The sequence below is a fragment of the Macaca thibetana genome, chromosome 16, assembly GCF_024542745.1.
Source record: "Macaca thibetana thibetana isolate TM-01 chromosome 16, ASM2454274v1, whole genome shotgun sequence".
NCBI lineage: Eukaryota > Metazoa > Chordata > Mammalia > Primates > Cercopithecidae > Macaca > Macaca thibetana.
Genome location: NC_065593.1, coordinates 33,311,723 through 33,330,304, shown reverse-complemented (window position 1 = coordinate 33,330,304; position 18,582 = coordinate 33,311,723). Strand labels below are relative to the sequence as shown.

At 38.1% G+C, this 18,582-nt stretch overlaps 1 protein-coding gene across 2 annotated transcripts in view; it reads left to right on the top strand.

Annotated features, from left to right (window-relative positions):
* APPBP2 (amyloid beta precursor protein binding protein 2) overlaps window positions 1–18,582 on the top strand; it is a 76,514-nt gene that overhangs the window by 50,223 nt on the left and 7,709 nt on the right. For both annotated transcript variants that reach the window (XM_050764603.1, XM_050764604.1), the window contains 6 exons: window positions 6,815–6,983; window positions 9,167–9,256; window positions 11,183–11,250; window positions 11,329–11,434; window positions 12,454–12,578; window positions 16,840–16,925. In XM_050764603.1, coding sequence (XP_050620560.1) covers window positions 6,815–6,983; window positions 9,167–9,256; window positions 11,183–11,250; window positions 11,329–11,434; window positions 12,454–12,578; window positions 16,840–16,925 — 644 coding nt within the window. The remainder of the gene's footprint in view (window positions 1–6,814; window positions 6,984–9,166; window positions 9,257–11,182; window positions 11,251–11,328; window positions 11,435–12,453; window positions 12,579–16,839; window positions 16,926–18,582) is intronic.

Sequence of the window (18,582 nt, the reverse complement as noted above, 5' to 3'; positions counted from 1 at the left end):
ATCACAATACATGTGAATGGGTTCAATTATCCTACCTAAAGATGGTGGTTACCAAGAGGGTTAAAAAATAAAAGCTAGTGCTATATCATAAAAAGAAAACACCCCAAAACAATAATACTAACAATAAGGAAGAATTCAGGATAAAAGTCATTAGTTGATACAGAAGGGATATTGATAATAGAATGTATAATTCACAAAAAGGTCATAAACCTATGTGTAGCAAATAAGATAGGAGCCACCTACATAAGCAGTGCACCTTAAAAATACAAAAAAGATAAAAAGATAATCAGTACAATGTTGAGTGCCTCCAGGGTAGGGTAATTATGAATATATAGAAGTTATTAAGGAACTAGGTTCTTTCAATCTGTCTGCTAATTCTTTGTGTACCAGTCATTTCTTTGGCTAGCTCTCCAGTGCTTGTAAGATTGCTGCCATTGTTTGAGTATCACATGCAGATTCCACATTCTCTAGCAGAAGAAACACTCTCACACTGATGTCCTCCCTGACTTGAAATTAAAACCATACCAGACTAACAAAGAGAAAAGGAAGACTCAAATAACTAAAATCAGAAATGGGACTTGGAACATTACTACCAACCTTCCACAAATAAAAAGGATTTAAGGAGAATCCTATGAACAGTTGAACACCAGCAAATTAGATAACATAAATAAAATGGACAAATTTTTTGGAAATGGACAAATTACCTAAATGCTCTAAGAAGAAATAGAAAATCCTACGGGACCTATAACAAGTAAAGAAATTAAATCCATAATCAAAAACCTTCCAACAAAGTCCAGGACCGAAGACTTCACTAGTGAATTCTATCAAACATTTAAAGAATTAGCACTAGTTCTTCTCAAACTCTTCCAGGAAATTGCAGAGGAAGCAACACTTCCTAACTCATTTTGTTTTGTTTTTATTTTTTTATTTTCATTTACATGTATTTGCTTTATTTTATGAGACAGAGTCTTACTCTTTTGCCCAGGCTGGAGTGCAGTGGCACAATCTCGGCTCACTGCAACTTCTGCCTCCCAGGTTCAAGCGATTCTCCTGCCTCAGCCTCCCAAGTAGCTGGGATTACAGGTGCCCACCACCACACCTGGCTAATTTTTATATTTTTAGTAGAGATGGGGTTTTGCCATGTTGACCAGGCTGGTCTCAAACTCCTGACCTCAGGTGACCCGCCCACCTTGGCCTCCCAAAGTGCTAGGATTATGGGCGTGAGCCACTGCGCCCAGTCCGTAACTAATTTTAAAAGGCTAACATTACCTGATACCAAAGACCAAAAATGACATCACAAAAGAGACCATTTCAGACAAGTATCTCTTATGAATATAGATGAAAAAATCATCAACAAAATACTAGCAAATCTAATGGAATATTAAAAGGATTTTACACTATGACCAAGTGAGATTTATCCCAGGAATGCAAGGGTGGTTCAACATAAGAACATCAGTGTGATACACCATGTTAATAAGGTGAAGGGAAAAAAAAAAAAACGTTTATCTCAGTTGACACAGAAAAGTCGTTTAGCAAAATCTAACACCTTTTCATCATTTTAAAAAAAAATTCACAAAGCTAGGAATAGAAAGGAACTTCCTCAATATGATAAAGAGTATTTATGAAAAACTCACAATTAACATCATACTCTATAGTGAAAGACTAGAAGATTCCCCCATAGGATCAGGAACAAGACATAGATGCCTGCTTTCACTAGTGGTTTTCAACGTTGTACTGGAAGCTTTAGCAGAAGAAATTTGACAAGAAAAATAAAAAGCATCGGTATTGGAAAGGAAGAAGTAAAACTATAGATTTGTTGGACTTAATCAAAATAAAAAACTTTTGTACATCAAAAAACATCAAGAAAATAAAAAGACAATCTATGGAATGGGAGAAAATATTTGCAAATCATATGTTAATTAGGGTTCTAGTATCCAGAATGTATCAAGAACTACAACTGCAAACAACACAATTTAAAAATGAGGCTGGGCCCCGTGGCTTACACCTGTAATCCCAACAGTTTGGGAGTTCAAGGCAGACAGATCATCTGAGGTCACGAGTTCGAGACCAGTCTGGCCAACATGGTAAAACTCTGTCTCTACTGAAAAATATAACAAGAGTGAAACTCTGTTAAAAAACTAATTAATGAATTAATTTTTATTTTTATTTTCATTTACATGTATTTGCTTTATTTTATGAGACAGTCTTACTCTTTTGCCCAGGCTGGAGTGCAGTGGCATGATATCGGCTCACTGCAACTTCCGCCTCCCAGGTTCAAGCGATTCTCCTGCCTCAGCCTCCCAAGTAGCTGGGATTACAGGTGCCTACCACCTGTAATTATTAATTAATTAATTAATTAAAATAAAGAGTAGGCTGGGCATGGTGGCTCACATCTGTAATCCCAACATTTTGGGAGGCTGAGGCAGAAGGATTTCTTGAGCTCAGGAGTTTGAGACCTGCCTAAGCAAAATAGCAAGACCTCGTCTCTATTAAAATAATTTTTAAAAAAATCAACCAGCTGTGGTGGCACGAGCCTCTAGTCTCAGCTACTTAGGAGGCTGAGGTGGGCGGATCACTTAAGCACAAGAGATCATGACTGTAGTGAGCTTGATCATGCCACTGCTCTCCAGCCTGGGTGACAGAGTGAGACTCTGTCTCATAAAATAAAAAATAAAAAATGGGCAAAGGACTTGAATAGACATTTTCCCAAGGAAGATACATAAAAGACCAGTAAGCACGTAAAAAGATACTCAGTGTCATTTGGCATTAGGGAAATGCAAATCAAACATAATGAGCCACCACTTTATTCCTATCAAGATGGGTACAATTAAAAAAAAAAAAAAGAAGTGTTGGCAAGGATGAGAAGAAATCGAGTGATTCTGCTGAGAGAGCATTTGAAAAAAAGAAAACGAAATTGGAAACTTTGTGCACTGTTGCTGGGAATGTAAAATGGTGCAGCTGCTGTGGAGTACAGTTTGGCAGTTTGTCAAAAAGCTAAACATAGAATTACCGTATGACTCAGCAGTTTCACTCCAGGGTATATGCCTAAAAGCATTGAAAGCAAGGAATCAAAAGATATTTGTGTGCTAGTGTTTATAGCAGAATTTTTCACAAGTCAAAAGATAACAGTCCAAGTATCCATCAACAGATAAATAGAGAGATAAAATTTGGCATTTTTACATATATACTCATACAATGATTCAGCCAGTTTTGGTACATGCTACGACATGGATGAACCTTGAAAATTTTATCCTAAGTGAAATAAGTTAGACACAAAAGGACAAATACTGTATGGCTCCACTTACATGAAATATGTAGAATAGGCAAATTCATAGAGACAGAAAGCAGATTAAAGGTTACTAGGGACTTAGGGGTAAGGCAGAAGGGGAAGCTATTGCTTAATGAAAAAGTTTTGGAAGCGAATAGTATTGATGGTTGTATGATACAGTTAATATAATTAATGCCACTGAATTGTATACTTTAAAATAGCTCATATGGCACAAAGTTTTATGTATATTTCACCATAGTAAAAAAAAATTATTAAACGCATACCGGTCTTTATTTTCATTATGCAGCTCTACCCTTTCAAGCTATCATTTATTTCCATTTTTTATTTTTTTGAGATGGAGTCTTGCTCTTTCGCCAGTCTGGAGTACAGTGGTGCAATCTCAACTCACTGCAATCTCTGCCTCCCGGGTTCAAGCAGTTCTCCTGCCTCAGCCTCCTGAGTAGCTGGATCTACAGGCACGCACAACCACGCCCGGCAATTTTTTTTGTATTTTTAGTAGAGATGGGATTTCTCCGTGTTTGCCAGGATGGTCTCAATCTCCTGACATCGTGATCCACCCACCTCAGCCTCCCAAAGTGCTGGGATTACAGGCGTGAGCCACCACACCCGGCCAAAATTTTAAACTAGTTGTAAGAAAAAGACACTTATAAGAAGGAAAGAAATTCTTTTCCTTTAGTTTCACTTTTAGTGTATTTTACTTTCGTTATGTCTGGCTGATGAGGCTCTAACTAGTCATGTTCAGTCTTATGGTAAATATATTAGTAAACTAATGACTTACATATGTGTGTATTTTTCATTTCACACAATGAACAATCAGATAGTAGTTGCTCTTGACAATAGGTGTTGATCAGGTAGACAAGATTTTATGTTATTGTGAAAGTAAAATACTGTGTTTGCATGATAGTGCCACATTTTGAGAACCTGCATTTTCCTTAGGCCGAATGTTGGGATAAAATTAGACCATAATGAGTTGGACCGCAAGTTCCTTGAATTCAATATACTGCTTAGTGTCAGCCCAGATGGACACACAGAACCTTAAAGAGTCTCCATATGTTTAATTTGCCCTTTTGTTTAAATAGATATTCAGCAGGGACTGGAGAAAATATCAAGCTGTGCCTTTCTGGCCTACAATGTTTATTTTGTTACCTCATCATGTGCCAATTACTAAATAATTTCCACAGATTGTTATTTCAGGAGAATACTTAGAGTGAAGGTCTTTGGAAAGGAAATTCTTAGCATTTTGGAAGTGAGAAGTAAGCACTGTTCTTTTTATTCTCTAAAATTTCAACCTATGGGTTTCTCATTTTTTTTTCTTTCAGCTGTTTGGCTATCAAATCTGTGTTTCAAATACTAATCCTTTTTTTCTCAAGGAATTTTTTTTTCTGGACTGTTACAGTATCTTCTGCCTTGGTGGCTTTGCTTCCACTCTTGGCTTTGCTATAATCCATTCTCCACACTGTAGCCAGAGCATTCTTGATACAGTTGCATTGTCCCATATGGTAGCCATTAACCATATGTGATTATTAAGGTTAAAATAACTAAAAGTAAAATGTGCCTCAGTCACACTGGGCACATTTCTAATACTCAGTAGCCACTGTGGCTAGTGGCTACCAAATTGAGCAACACAAGTATAGAACATTTCTAACATCTCAGGAAATTATATTAGATAGTGCATAAGTCAAATCACCTCCCTTACTGTTGCAACCAAAACTCCTTTCCAAGGCAGGCAAGGTGCTATAAAATCTTGCTTATTTCTGCCTTCTCATTTCTCTTTACATAATCTTTTATTCACTGTAGTCTAGATGAATTGGCCTTCTCTGTTCCTTTGACTATGCCAGAATTTCTCCCCATCCCTTCTCAGGGGCTGTTCCTTCTATTTTGCAGTTCCTTCTGTTTTGGAACATGCTTCCCCACCAGATCTTCACTTGGCTGGCTACAGTGTCATCATTTAGGTGTCAACTTAAATGTTACCACCTCAGGAGAATTCTTCCCTGTCTACCCTAAACACCTCTTTTGAGAATCTTTTGATCATATTACTCTACTTTTTTTTTTATCATCTTTATAGCATTCATCCTTAAATGAAAGTCTTATGTATTTGTATATTTGCCCACGCTAATACCCTTGTCACCACTAGAACGTAAGCTTCTTATGGTAATAGATTTTGCAGATAACTGTGTGGTACATGTTGACAGGATACACACTGGCATTGTATAGTAGTCATCACTTTATTGATTAGTCCTGGTTCTTTTGAAGTTAATCTGTTTCCCTGACTATATAAAGGAATGATAGATATTAAAAGATTGTCTGAATTTTTATCATCATGGGTTATTAATCTGTTAATATTTGTGGTATAGATAGAAAAAATAAATTTTATGTATCTGTTGATTTGATGCTCCTAAAGAATACTTCCTAACCTCTCCATCCTCGGTTTTTTTTAAAGTAGCTTTTATACCTTTGTTCCTTCTCAGGCTGAGCATTTCAGAAAGTTGTATTGGCTTGATACATGAACATAATGTTCTAGCTAGCATTTAATAAATAAATAAATAAATATTTGTCCAGTCCTAACACTGTTTGCCTATGTTGTATAGTCTATATAGACACATAGTCTGTTGCTATCTAGAAGCATTGTACTATTTTGGCATATCGTTAAATAGTCAGCATGGTTGTACAGTTACTTTGTGTAAAGAACTCTGTATTTCCACTATAGAGGATAAAGATTTTAAAAGAAATAATTGGCCGGACGCGGTGGCTCACGCCTGTAATCCCAGCACTTTGGGAGGCCGAGGCGGGCAGATCACGAGGTCAGGAGATCGAGACCATCCTGGCTAACAAGGTGAAACCCCGTCTCTACTAAAAATACAAAAATTTGCCGGGTGTGGTGGCGGCGGGCGCCTGTAGTCCCAGCTACTCGGGAGGCTGAGGCAGGAGAATGGCGTGAACCTGGGAGGCAGAGCTTGCAGTGAGCTGAGATTGTGCCACTGCACTCCAGCCTGGGCAACAGAGTGAGACTCCGTCTCAAGAAATAGTTGACACTACTGGTATTTTTGGTAAATTTATCTTATTAGAAAGAAAAATGAACATTATGAAGCATCATGAAATAAGTGGTAACTGATCAAGTGTTAGACTGTACTAAAAATAAGAAAAGATATTTTATGTTGATTTTACTTTCTTCATTATTTTCCAAGTTTCTTATACTGAAGCTATATTACTTGTGGATTTGGAACAAAAAGAGCAAATGTCATTTTTTTAGATGCAGTACATGCTGAGTATACAAAATATATAAAATATTTAGAGAAGATAAGGAATCAACAATTGATGAAATTAATTATGGGAAGCTTTCAGGAAAGAGCATGTACTTCTTTATCGGCATGAGGTCAGCTCCAATTTGGTCCACACATGTATTTTCAAATGCTGCCTTGTAATTGCATTTAATTACCTTAAGTCATTTAGGTGATTGATAAGAGGTCATCAGGTCTACCAAGCTGGAAATATCAAAAATAGAGCAATGTTATTTGTGTTTTATAGGTTGCTTCATGTGCGAAATGGAAACTGCAAATATCATTTGGGTGAAGAAACATTTAAATTAGCTCAGACATATATGGATAAACTATCAAAACATGGCCAGCAAGCAAATAAAGCTGCACTCTATGGAGAACTGTGTGCACTCCTATTTGCAAAAAGTCACTATGATGAGGTAAGTGTTTTAAGGTACATTTCATTGTGACCAATAAGTACCTATAAAAACAGAGAGTAAATCAAATAGTCTTCTCTTATTTTTCTTACAGATCTTTTTTGCTTATTAGGTTTATATAAGGCAGTACACATTTGTAATGGAATATTCAAAATCAGTCAAGCTGAGCACTGTGGCTCATGCCTATAATCCTAGCACTTTAGGAGGCCAAGGTAGAGAATCAGTTGAGCACAGGAGTTTGAGGCCAGCCTGGGCAACAAAGTGAGACCCTGCCTCTACAGAAAATTAGCCGCATGTGTAGCACACACCTGTGGTGGTCACAACTAGATGGGAGGCTGAGGCAGGAGGATCCCTTAATCCCAGTAGGTTGAGGCTGTAGTGAGCCATATTTATACAATCCAGCCTGGGTGACAGAGTGAGACCCTGTCTCAAAAAAATAAAAATGAAATCAGACAAAAGGAGTATTTGTGAGATGAATTTGAAATATATACATGTATAATTTAGAGCCCTTTCTTTTGTTGTTTTTGTTTTAATTTAACCAAATGTTTACCTAAATTGTTTGGATGGGCTTCTTGTAGTTTTTGAGACAGGGAGGGTCTTGCTTTGTCACCCACGCTGGACTCAAACTCCTAGGCTCAAGTGATCCACCTTCCTCAGCTTCCCAAAGAGCTGGGATTGCAGGCATGAGCCACCATGCCCAGCCTGACAGTTATTTTCCTTCTACATTTGGATTTAGGGGTTTATACTATGCCTTATTCATGTCTTTGCAACTCTCATCACATTCGTGAGGAATGTTGAAGTCTTGGATAATTTCGAAAGTTCAATCTTTTAGTGATAAATAAGCTTTTCACTGATATCTACAGAAAAGTAAACAAATCTTACAGACATAGTTTGATGAATTAGCACCATGTTTTTGTGTTAGGATAGGCTAGGCTATGCGGAGGTAATATCAACCCCAGAATAGCTTGGAACAATGAAAGTTTCTTTCTGGCTCATAATATATCCCTGTCTTCAGATGGCTATGGCTGTTCTTAACATTATATCTACAGTTTGATCAAGACCCAGTGTGGTTTTGGGTCTATCTGGAACATATCTATCTAGAACATTACCCGCCTGGGCACAGGGGCAGAAACTTCATGGAGTAGTACTGCTGGCTCTTGGACTTTTCTTCCAGAAATGGCACACTTCACTTTTCATATTTTAATTGCCAAAAGAAATAACATGGCCACACTTGTCTTTGTTTGTTTACTTGTTTGTTTGAGACAGCGTCTCACTCCATAAGGCCTGGAGTGCAGTGGCATCATCATGGCCCACTGCAGCCTCCAAGTCAGCCCCACCAAGTAGCTGGAACTACAGGTGCACATCCCCACGCCCAGCTGATTTTTTTGATTTTTGATAGAGACAAAGTCTCACTATGTTATAACCCAGGCTGGTCTCAAACATCTGAGCTGGGTGATCCTCCCACCTCAGCCTCCCAGAGTGCTGGGATTACAGGTATGCGTCACCACAGCCAGCCTGATAATTTATTTTGACTTTTTTATTTCTTCCACTAAGCACCAGGAGAGGAAGGACATTTTTTGTTTTGTTTCCCACTTCATACCTAGATACTAGCATATTTGCCTGCCACTTAACCTCTCCACACCTCAGTTTCCCATAATAGTACATATCTTATAGGGCTGTTGTGTCAGGTAAATGTGTTAATGCACATAAAATACCTTGGACAGTAGCTGGGACAAAGTAAGCACTCAACTAAACAGACAATTCATACATAAAATAATAAATCTTACAGTAGGAGGATGGAATGTATAGGAAAACACAGGAAACCTTGTCTGGGACTGAAACCTGCAAGACAGATGAGTTTAAGGAGTTGGAAGAAGGGGGAATGTATTTTAAGGCAGAGGGAACAGTATGTGCAAAGGCTTCTAGGCAAGAGAGAACATACCTCTGATTTCTGGAAAATATGTATACACAAGGTCTGATTCAGACAAGCAATAGATATTAAGAGTAAAAATAATTTAACAGATTTATACTTTGAAGAAAGTTTAGCCTCAGAAAATTCTAACTGTAAATATTTTGTGTGTGTTCTTATTGAAGTGCTTGTAGAAAAATTTTACAGTCATCTTGTTAAATATTGTCAACTTGATTTACCACAGTTCTGTCTCTTCTATAAATAATAATTTTTTTAGGCATACAAATGGTGCATTGAGGCAATGAAAGAAATTACAGCAGGCTTACCAGTGAAAGTTGTGGTGGATGTTTTAAGACAAGCTTCTAAGGTAAATATACTGTTAAAATTATTAAATGAATTATAGGATTTATCAGGCTTTAAGTTTGTTTTAATTAACCTATTATTTAACATTTTAGTTATTTGTACACTCCATAGACATAGGTCTGTTTTATAAGTTTCTGTGCTCATTTTTAGAAATCTGGTTTCTAACTAAAACTATCACATGTAGATTTTTAGCTAATTTTTCTTTACCAAGAAAACCAGTGAAATAATTCATTTTGATAATTGTTTCAGTGCACTAAAGTACAGATCAAAGTAGTATTTGGGTGCTATTCTGGCTTGAGTTTCTTTTTTTTTTTTTTTTTTTTTAATATTTATAGCAACCTAAATTCCTTATGCCAAAATCCTGTGAACTTTGGTCACTCTTCTGCTAAAGGATAGCCTGGTGTTAAATCTCTTTGTCATTGTATTGCAGTCTCACAGCAAGGCAGCTTGCTATACTTGACCTGCTAGGCAGTCCTTACTTGATTTTTCTCTAGTTTTTTCTTATTCTGTAAATAAATGCATTAAATCTTTTACATTTTTATTTTATTTTAAATAGAGACAGGGTCTCACTATGTTGCCCTGGCTGGTGTCAAACACCTGGACTCAAGCAATCCTCCCACCTGAGCCTCCAGAAGTTCTAGGATTACAGGTGTGAGCTGCCACGCTTGGCCTGCATTAACTCTTGAGGATATTTAGTAGTAGTTTAAAACTACTGCTTTGGTGCAGTGAGGCCTTAAAGCATTAATGTACTTTTCAGATACACTCTTCTACCCAGAAGTTTCTCAGATTTGAATATTTCATTTTGGTTTATTTTACTTACGAAAATTCAACTAGAAGATAGAGTCCAAAATTATATCTGGGAGAATCCAAGATTTCTGTATTAAGTCAGTCATTTTAGAGTAAGTAAACAGTGTAAATATTCAAGTTATGAGAGCTAGAACAGGGATATTCTTATGTTTTTAATTAATTGAAATAATTGAATATTAATTTAATATAAAGCCAGTGTAATATTTATGCAAGATTAATATTTCTATATACAAATTATATTTAGAGTTTTTAAAAAACGACTAGCTATACTCATGGATCAAAATATTTTAAGAAATAATTGGGAGCTGTGCACAATGGCACATGCCTGTAGCCAGGAATTCAAGTCCAGCCTGGGCAACATAAAACCTTGTCTCTTAAGAAAAGAAATTATAAGAAAACTTGAAATTCTATGCATTTAAAAATTAGTAAATGAAAATAACAAAAGATTGTTGTAAGCCACTCCAGGACTGGGATATAAGGACCTTAGAAAATGCTGTGGTAAATGCTGCCCCCATTATTTTATTTTAATAATAGGGAAAAATGGGAGTATACCAGCTTTGTAAGGTGACTTTATTATGACAGATTTGTACTAGGACTGTCAAAATTTTAAACTTTATAATTTTCCCAGCTTATATACATATCTGTTTGTAATAGAATTTTTTTTTTTAAAACGGTGTCTCTCTCTGTCGCCCAGGCTGGAGTGCAGTGGCACTCGGCTCACTGCAAGCTCTGCCCCCATGGGTTCACGCTATTCTCCTGCCTTAGCCTCCCGAGTAGCTGGGACTACACAGGCGCCTGCCACCACGCCCGGCTAATTTTTTTGTATTTTTAGTAGAGATGGGGTTTCACCGTGTTAGCCAGGATGGTCTGGATCTTCTGACCTGGTGATCTGCCCGCCTTGGCCTCCCAAAGTGCTGGGATTACAGGCGTGAGCCACCGCGCCTGGCCTATAATAGAAAATTTTTAAGTACTTGGAAGGAAAGAAATTACAAATAGAACCTTTGTATTTATGTTTGGAGGGTTTTTTTCTTATTAACTGTTATAGCCAGAATATATAAACTACACTTATTTTAGCACACTAATGAACTGTTTGAGAGTTAACCGTTTTTCACTTTATCTTTAGGCTTGTGTAGTAAAACGTGAATTTAAGAAGGCAGAACAGTTAATTAAACATGCAGTGTATTTGGCACGGTAGGTGATTATTATTAAAAATATCTTTTTAAATTGTCTCTATACTTTATATGCTAATAATTTTGTATCCTTTTATAGGGATCATTTTGGATCAAAACACCCAAAATATTCTGATACCCTGCTAGATTATGGGTTCTACTTACTCAATGTAGATAATATCTGTCAGTCTGTTGCAATTTATCAGGTATGTTAATTGTTACCCTTTTTTTCTTTCAACCTATATTGACTTCCTGACCTGTATTTGTTTGTGGTGTATAAACCACTCTTCAAAAATGACTTTTTAACACCTACCCTTCCCACCAATATAGGTTGCATCATTATTTTATTAAGTATTGCCTAGAAGGCGTAAAAGTTAATGCTTTGGGAACTAAAGAGAATCATTCAGGAAAGGAATTGTTGGGTTGTGAGCTCATATTTGGGAGTAGTTTTCCATTTTTTATTTACCCATATAATGGCTTGTCTTTGTTGTTGATTTAGTAAATGTCGCTAAAGCTGCCTTTGTAATAACAAAGATGGCTGATAATTATTTTAGGCCTTTCTTACTCATTCTCAGGTAAATGATGTATTATGCCATCGGTCTAGACAAGGCATACTTGACTTTAAGGTTCACTTTTTTTTTTTTTTTTTTTCTTTTGAGACAGTTTTGATCTGTCGTCCAGGCTGGAGTGCAGTGGCGCAATCTCAGCTCACTGCAACCTCCGCCTCCTGAGTTCAAGCAATTCTCGTGCCTCGGCCTCCTGAGTATGTGGGATTACAAGCCCGTGCCACCATGCCCGGCTAATTTTTGTATTTTTAGTAGAGACGGGGTTTCACCATGTTGCCGAGGCTAGTCTTGAACTACTGACCTCAGGTGATCCACCCACCTCGGCCTCCCAAAGTACTAGGATTACAGGTGTGAGCCACCGTGCCTGGCCTAAGTTCACTTTTGAAGAAGGACACAGAGAAAAACATTCCCAATGTCTTGATTCTCAAGACATAGGAATGATTATTATTATTAAGCCATTGCCTTTTAAGTCAAACTCTATCTTCAGAAATTCAGGCCTTCTAGGTGACTTTCGTGTTCTGTAATTTAAATATAGCAGGACTTTCTGGGCTTCATAATTTTGTGGTGTCAGGCATATAGATATATATTTAAATTACTAGGATGTTTAATTTAGGTGGTATTTTCTACAGTATTGACAAATATTTTTATGATTCTTTCAGGCAGCACTTGACATTAGACAGTCAGTGTTTGGTGGCAAAAATATCCACGTAGCAACAGCTCATGAAGATTTGGCTTACTCTTCTTATGTCCACCAGTATAGCTCTGGGAAATTTGACAATGCACTGTAAGTTCCACATTCCTTTTCTCTGAAGGAGGAAATACTGTTTTTGTTTTGTTTTTTTCCCATTAGGGAACTATTATTATATTAATAATAGTACTTGATATACTTTATAGATTGAATTTGTCTTCCTGGAGCTTTAACAGAATACCTAAAATGTTCTTGAAGTCATTTAAAATCATACCAGTTTTCAGGTGCAGAGGCTCTTGCCTGTAATCCCAGCACTTTGGGAGGCTGAGGTGGAAAGATTGCTTGAGCCCAAGAGTTTTGAGACCCTGTCTACTCAAAAAATTTTAAAAATTAGCTGGATGTTTTGGTGCATGTCTGTGGTCCCAGCTGCTCTGGAGGCTGAGGCAGGAGAATTGCTTGAGCCCAAGAGGTCAAGGATGCAGTGAGCCATATTCACACCACTGCATTCCAGCCTGGGCAACAGAGTGAGACCCTATTTCCAAAAATAAATAAAATCATACTAATTTATAGGTTATTCACTTAGCCTTTATGTGATTTAATATTGAGACTTGTATATTTTCATGTAGAATGTAACTTATCTTTTGAGTATTTACTTCAATAATTTTTGAGTAATACAGTAGCAAACTTAACCTGAAAACTTCTTGGTCAGAACACATAGAAATACTGAATCAAATATAACAATTGTCTTTTTAAATGTGTAACTGAGCTTGCAAGAGTGAGGGGGAAATCCTCCAAGGGCCAATAATGGACACTAAAATTCAAAGGATTAAGCATGGCCTGTGGTATAACTGCTCTGGGGTGATGGGAAAGTTTAGAGATTTCTGTAACCTTGGTTTAAGAAATAGCCTATAGGAGGCTGGGAGTTAGAACTGAAACCCTCACATGAAGCAGAGTCAAGACTACAGCCCGGCTGGGCACGGTGGCTCATGCCTGTAATCCCAGCACTTTGGGAGGCCAAAGCGGGTGGATCACCTGCAGTCAGGAGTTCAAGACAAGCCTGGCCAAGATGATGAAACCCCATCTCTACTGAAAATAGAAAAATTAGCCGGGCGTGGTGGCAGGCACCTGTAATGCCAGCTACTCGGGAGGCTGAGGCAGAGAATTGCTTGAACCCAGGAGATGGAGGTTGCAGTGAGCCAAGATTGTGCCACTGCCCTCCAGCCTAGGCAACAGAGTGAGACTCTGTCAAAAAAAAAAAAAAAAAAAAAAAAAGACTACAACCCCAGGGAAAAGACAACAGGTGGACATCTATCTAATTAATAGATGATAGGGAAAGTTGGCCATCTGAGTTTGGTATCACAGTTGAACCCAAAAAGAAGCCTCACAAAACATAATTCTTTACCTATAACACTCTTGAGACAGGGATAATGCCTGAGGATCTCCAAACAGAAAAATATTAAAAAGCACTTTGGGACTGCAGGTTTTCCTGGGATGCCTTGTGAGAGAAAATGCAAAACTTGGAAATAATTACCTGTCAACCCAAACTACACAGACATTTCATAGACAAAGCTTTACCTAAAATGAACTCACCATTAAAAATTACAAAACATAAGAAAATATTTCCTCTGAGTCAGCAGACATAATGAACAGGATTAGAATCCTGAGAACTTTAGTTAACAGAACTTTTTTGGCCAGGCGCAGTGGCTCACACCTGTAATCCCAGCACTTTGGGAGGCCGAGGCGGGGGGATCATGAGGTCAGGAGATCAAGACCATCCTGGCCAACAGGGTGAAACCCTGTCTCTACTAAAAATACAAAAATTAGCTGGGTGTGGTGGCACGCGCCTGTAATCCCTGCTACTCGGGAGGCTGAGGCAGGAGAATCGCCTGAACCTGGGAGTTGGAGGTTGCAGTGAGCCAGGATCGCCACTGCACTCCAGCCTGGTGACAAAACGAGACTCCATCTCAAAAAAAAAAAAAAACATGTTTTTTGATTGATGCTATAGTATGTATTCTTTCTATGATTAAAGATACAAAATAGGTTGGCAAACTAGGCCTGCAAGTAAATTAAAGTTTTATGTTTTACTGGAACATAGCCATGCTCATTCATTCATGTATTTTCTATAGCTTCGTTCACACTGCAGCAGCAAGAGTTCAATAGTTGCAACAGAGAATGTGTGGCCAACACAACCTAAAATATTTACTATCTGGCCCTCTACAGAAAAAGCTTGTTAACCCTAATATAAAAGAAAGAATGAAGAAAATTCCTGTAAAGGAAATGGAAAGTTTTTTTGTTTTGGTTTTGGTTTTTTTTTGAGACAGAGTCTCTCACTCTGTCCCCAGGCTGGAGTGCAGTGGCGTGATCTCGGCTCACTGCACTCTCCACCTCCCAAGTTCAAGCGATTCTCCTGTCTCAGCCACCTGAGTAGCTGGAATTATAGGCACATGCCACCACGCCTGGCTAATTTTTGTATTTTTAGTAGAGACAGGGTTTCACCATGTTGGCCAGACTGGTCTCGATCTCCTCATCTTAAGTGATCTGCCCACCTTGGCCTCCTAAAGTGCTGAGACCACAGATGTGAGCCACCGCGCCTGGCTGGAAAAGGGCAGATTTTAAAATAAAACAACTGATACATGCTACAGCATAGATGAACCTTGAAAACACTGTGCCCAGTGAAAGAAGCCAGTCACAAAGGATCACATATTGTATGATTACATTTATGTGATGTGTCCAGAATAGGCAAATCTGTAGAGACAGAACATAAATTGGTTTTGTCTAGGCTGGGAAGTTGGAGGGAAATGGAGAGTGACTGCTAATGAGCATGGGTTTCTTTCATCATGGGGTTATGAAAATGTTGTAAAATTGATTTTGGTGATTGGCATACTACTTGGTGAATACACTAAAAATCATTGAATTGTACACGTTAAATGGGTGAATTGTGTGGTATACTAATTACATCTTGAGTCGTTATAAAAATAAAACAAATGGCTAGAAATGGAAGTAGTCATTGACATTAAAACTCAGCAGATAGGCCAGGCATGGTGGCCCACTCTTGTACTCCCAGCACTTCAGGAGGTCAAGGTGGGTAGATCACTTGAGCCCGGGAGTTTGAGACCAGCTTGGGCAACATAGCAAATCACCGTCTCTGCAAAGAAAATGCAAAAAAAATTAGTTGGGCATGGCGATGTACGCCTGTAACCTACCTATCCGGGAGGCTGAGGTGGGAGGATCACCTGAGCCCAGGAGTTTGAGGCTGTGATGAGCCATGATTGCACCACTATACTCTAGCCTGGACGACAGAGCAGGATCGTGTCTCAAAAAAAAATAAAAACTCAGCAGACAAGTTTAACAGCAGGTTAGTTAGAACAAAAGAGAGAATCAGTAAATTGGAGACAGATTTGAGAAAACTAGTGGTTACCTGGAAGATGGGGGAGAGGAGGCTTGGTGTTGTTTGAAAGGAACTGACAATAAAACAAATAGCTTACTTTCTGTTTGGTGATATGGGCCATAAACAAATAACCAAACTTGTCAGGCGAGAATACATGTTGTGAAGAAGAGTAAAGTAGGCTAAGAGTTGAGAGAATGATGGTAAAATTTTTTTTTTTTGAGACAGTCTTTGTCATCCAGGCTGGAGTGCAATGGTGCAGTCTTGGCTTACTGCAACTTCCACCTCCGGGGTTCAAGCAGTTCTGCCTCAGCCTCCTGAGTAGCTGGGATTACAGGCGTTCACCACCACACCTGGCTAATTTTTGTATTTTTTTAGTAGAGATAGAGTTTCACCATGTTGGCCAGGCTCGCCTTGAACTCCTGACCTCAGGTGATCCACCCACCTTAGCCTCCCAAAGTGCTGGGATTACAGGTGTGAGCCACCGCGCCTGGCCAATGGTAAATTTTTTTAGGGCCTTTTATATGATCTGTTCTGGAAAGACATGTTCAGTGAGAAGCGAGCTGTGAGAATGTTCAGGGGAAGAGCATTGCAGAGAGGGTAAAGCCAGGGTGAGAACATGCTCTGCGTGTTCAGGAAACTGCTAGGCCTGTGTGGCTGGAGGGGAAGGAGAGGGTTGGTGTGAGAATGGCAGGAGATGAAGTCAGGGAAGTAGCAGGCTGAAAGATCATACAGTGTTGTAGACTGTAGTAAAGACTTTCTCTTTCATTCTGAGGGAAATGGGAGTCTCTGTTGGGTATTAAAAGTTCAGTCTACAGCAGATTGGAAATTCAAAGCAAAAAGCTGAATCTTTACCATAGATAGTTTTAGAAGTACTTTCTATCAGTATTATATTACAGATTGTGATTTTTAAAATTCCTAAATCATTTGTAACTAAAAAGAAATACCAGACTGTATCTATCTGTATTACAGATTTCATGCAGAAAGAGCTATTGGTATCATTACCCACATCCTACCTGAAGATCATCTTCTTTTGGCTTCTTCAAAGAGGGTGAAAGGTATCCTTTGTAATCTAGACTCAGATATTTTAAAATAGATGATATATGGTATAAAATAGGGATATTTGTTTATTTTCTCAGAGGATTGGAGGATTTTCTCAGAGGATTAGACTGTGTCTACGTATTACTAGATAGCCATTTTACCACAACTCTACTTAAGGGATTCCAGTGGTTCATAATGAAAGACTGTTTGCATCTCTCATAAAACATTGTTAATAGGCCGGGCTTGGTGGCTTATGCCTGTAATCCCAGCACTTTGGGAGGTCAAGGCAGGCGGATCACCTGAGGTCAGAAGTTTGAGACCATTCTGGCCAACGTGGTGAAACCCCATCTCTAATAAAAATACAAAAATTAGCTGGGTGTGGTGGCACACGCCTGTAATCCCAGCTACTTGGGAGGCTGAGTCAGGAGAATTGTTTGAACCCAGGAGTCAGAGGTTGCAGTGAACCAAGATCGTGCCACTGCACTCCAGCCTGGGCAACAGAACAAGACTCTGTCTCAAAAAAAAAATAAAAAAAGTTAATAAGCCAGAATTTATTTCTTTTCTCTCTCCTTTTTGTCATTCACTCATGCATGCATTAATTTTTTTTGATGATTTCATGGAAGAATAATACAGATGTTTCTGCACAACATGGATAGAAGATGGGTTTCATAACTTTAGCTTTGTAGTGCAGGATTCTTATCCTGAGCTTCATATCAGGTTACACTGAATGTTGCAAGACTCTTGCCAAATACCCCTATCTTCCATTTCTTATTTTAACTTTCCTTCTGATTACTACCAAGGGTTTTTCATGTAATGTATTTATTTTGCTAACATGATTGGGTTACCTATGTGGTAATTCCATGCATGTTGGGTATGTTCTACCTTAGTTCTGGAACTGAGGTTTTTCTCCCTCTAGGTTTGTATTTTTTAAGTTACACAAGTAATACATGATGTTAGATAGAAAATAGAAAAAATAAATTGCCTTAAAATCCCACCAATCCTCAATCAACATTTTGGTGAATATTATTTTAGACTTTTATTACTTCAAATAAGATAACTAAATTTTTTTTTTTAGTTTTATAATCTGATTTTTTCGCTCAATATATTACAAACATTTTTTCATGTCTCTACATATGTTCTTTTTTCTAATGTATTTAACCTTACCTTTTTAATTTAACTCTTACAATTGTTTTTAACCTTTTATTTTTTAAAAATGCTACAGCGAAGTAAATCTCTTTTTCTTACCTTTGTGTACATAGACAGTTTTCCAAGAAATCAAATTATCTGGTAAAATAATATGTATATTCTTAAGACTTTAGATAGAATTTGAAAGTCTTGAATGCAGCTTTGAAATTGAAATGTTTTGCCTGATTTGGTTGGTCAGATGAGTAGGAGGAAACCAGTTCTTAGCTGTGTTTGGTTAAAGGTTATGTTTTATAAAGTGTGGTTTCAAAATTTTCAAAAGTGCTTAGGTACTCCTTGACACAGTTTCATAACTTTTAAAAACTTGCCTTGTCGGCCGGGCGTGGTGGCTCACGCCTGTAATCCCAGCACTTTGGTAGGTCGAGGTGGGTGGATCACAAGGTCAGGAGATCAAGACCATCCTGGCTAACACGGTGAAACCCCGTCTCTACTGAAAATACAAAAAATTAGCCGGGCGTGGTGGCAGACACC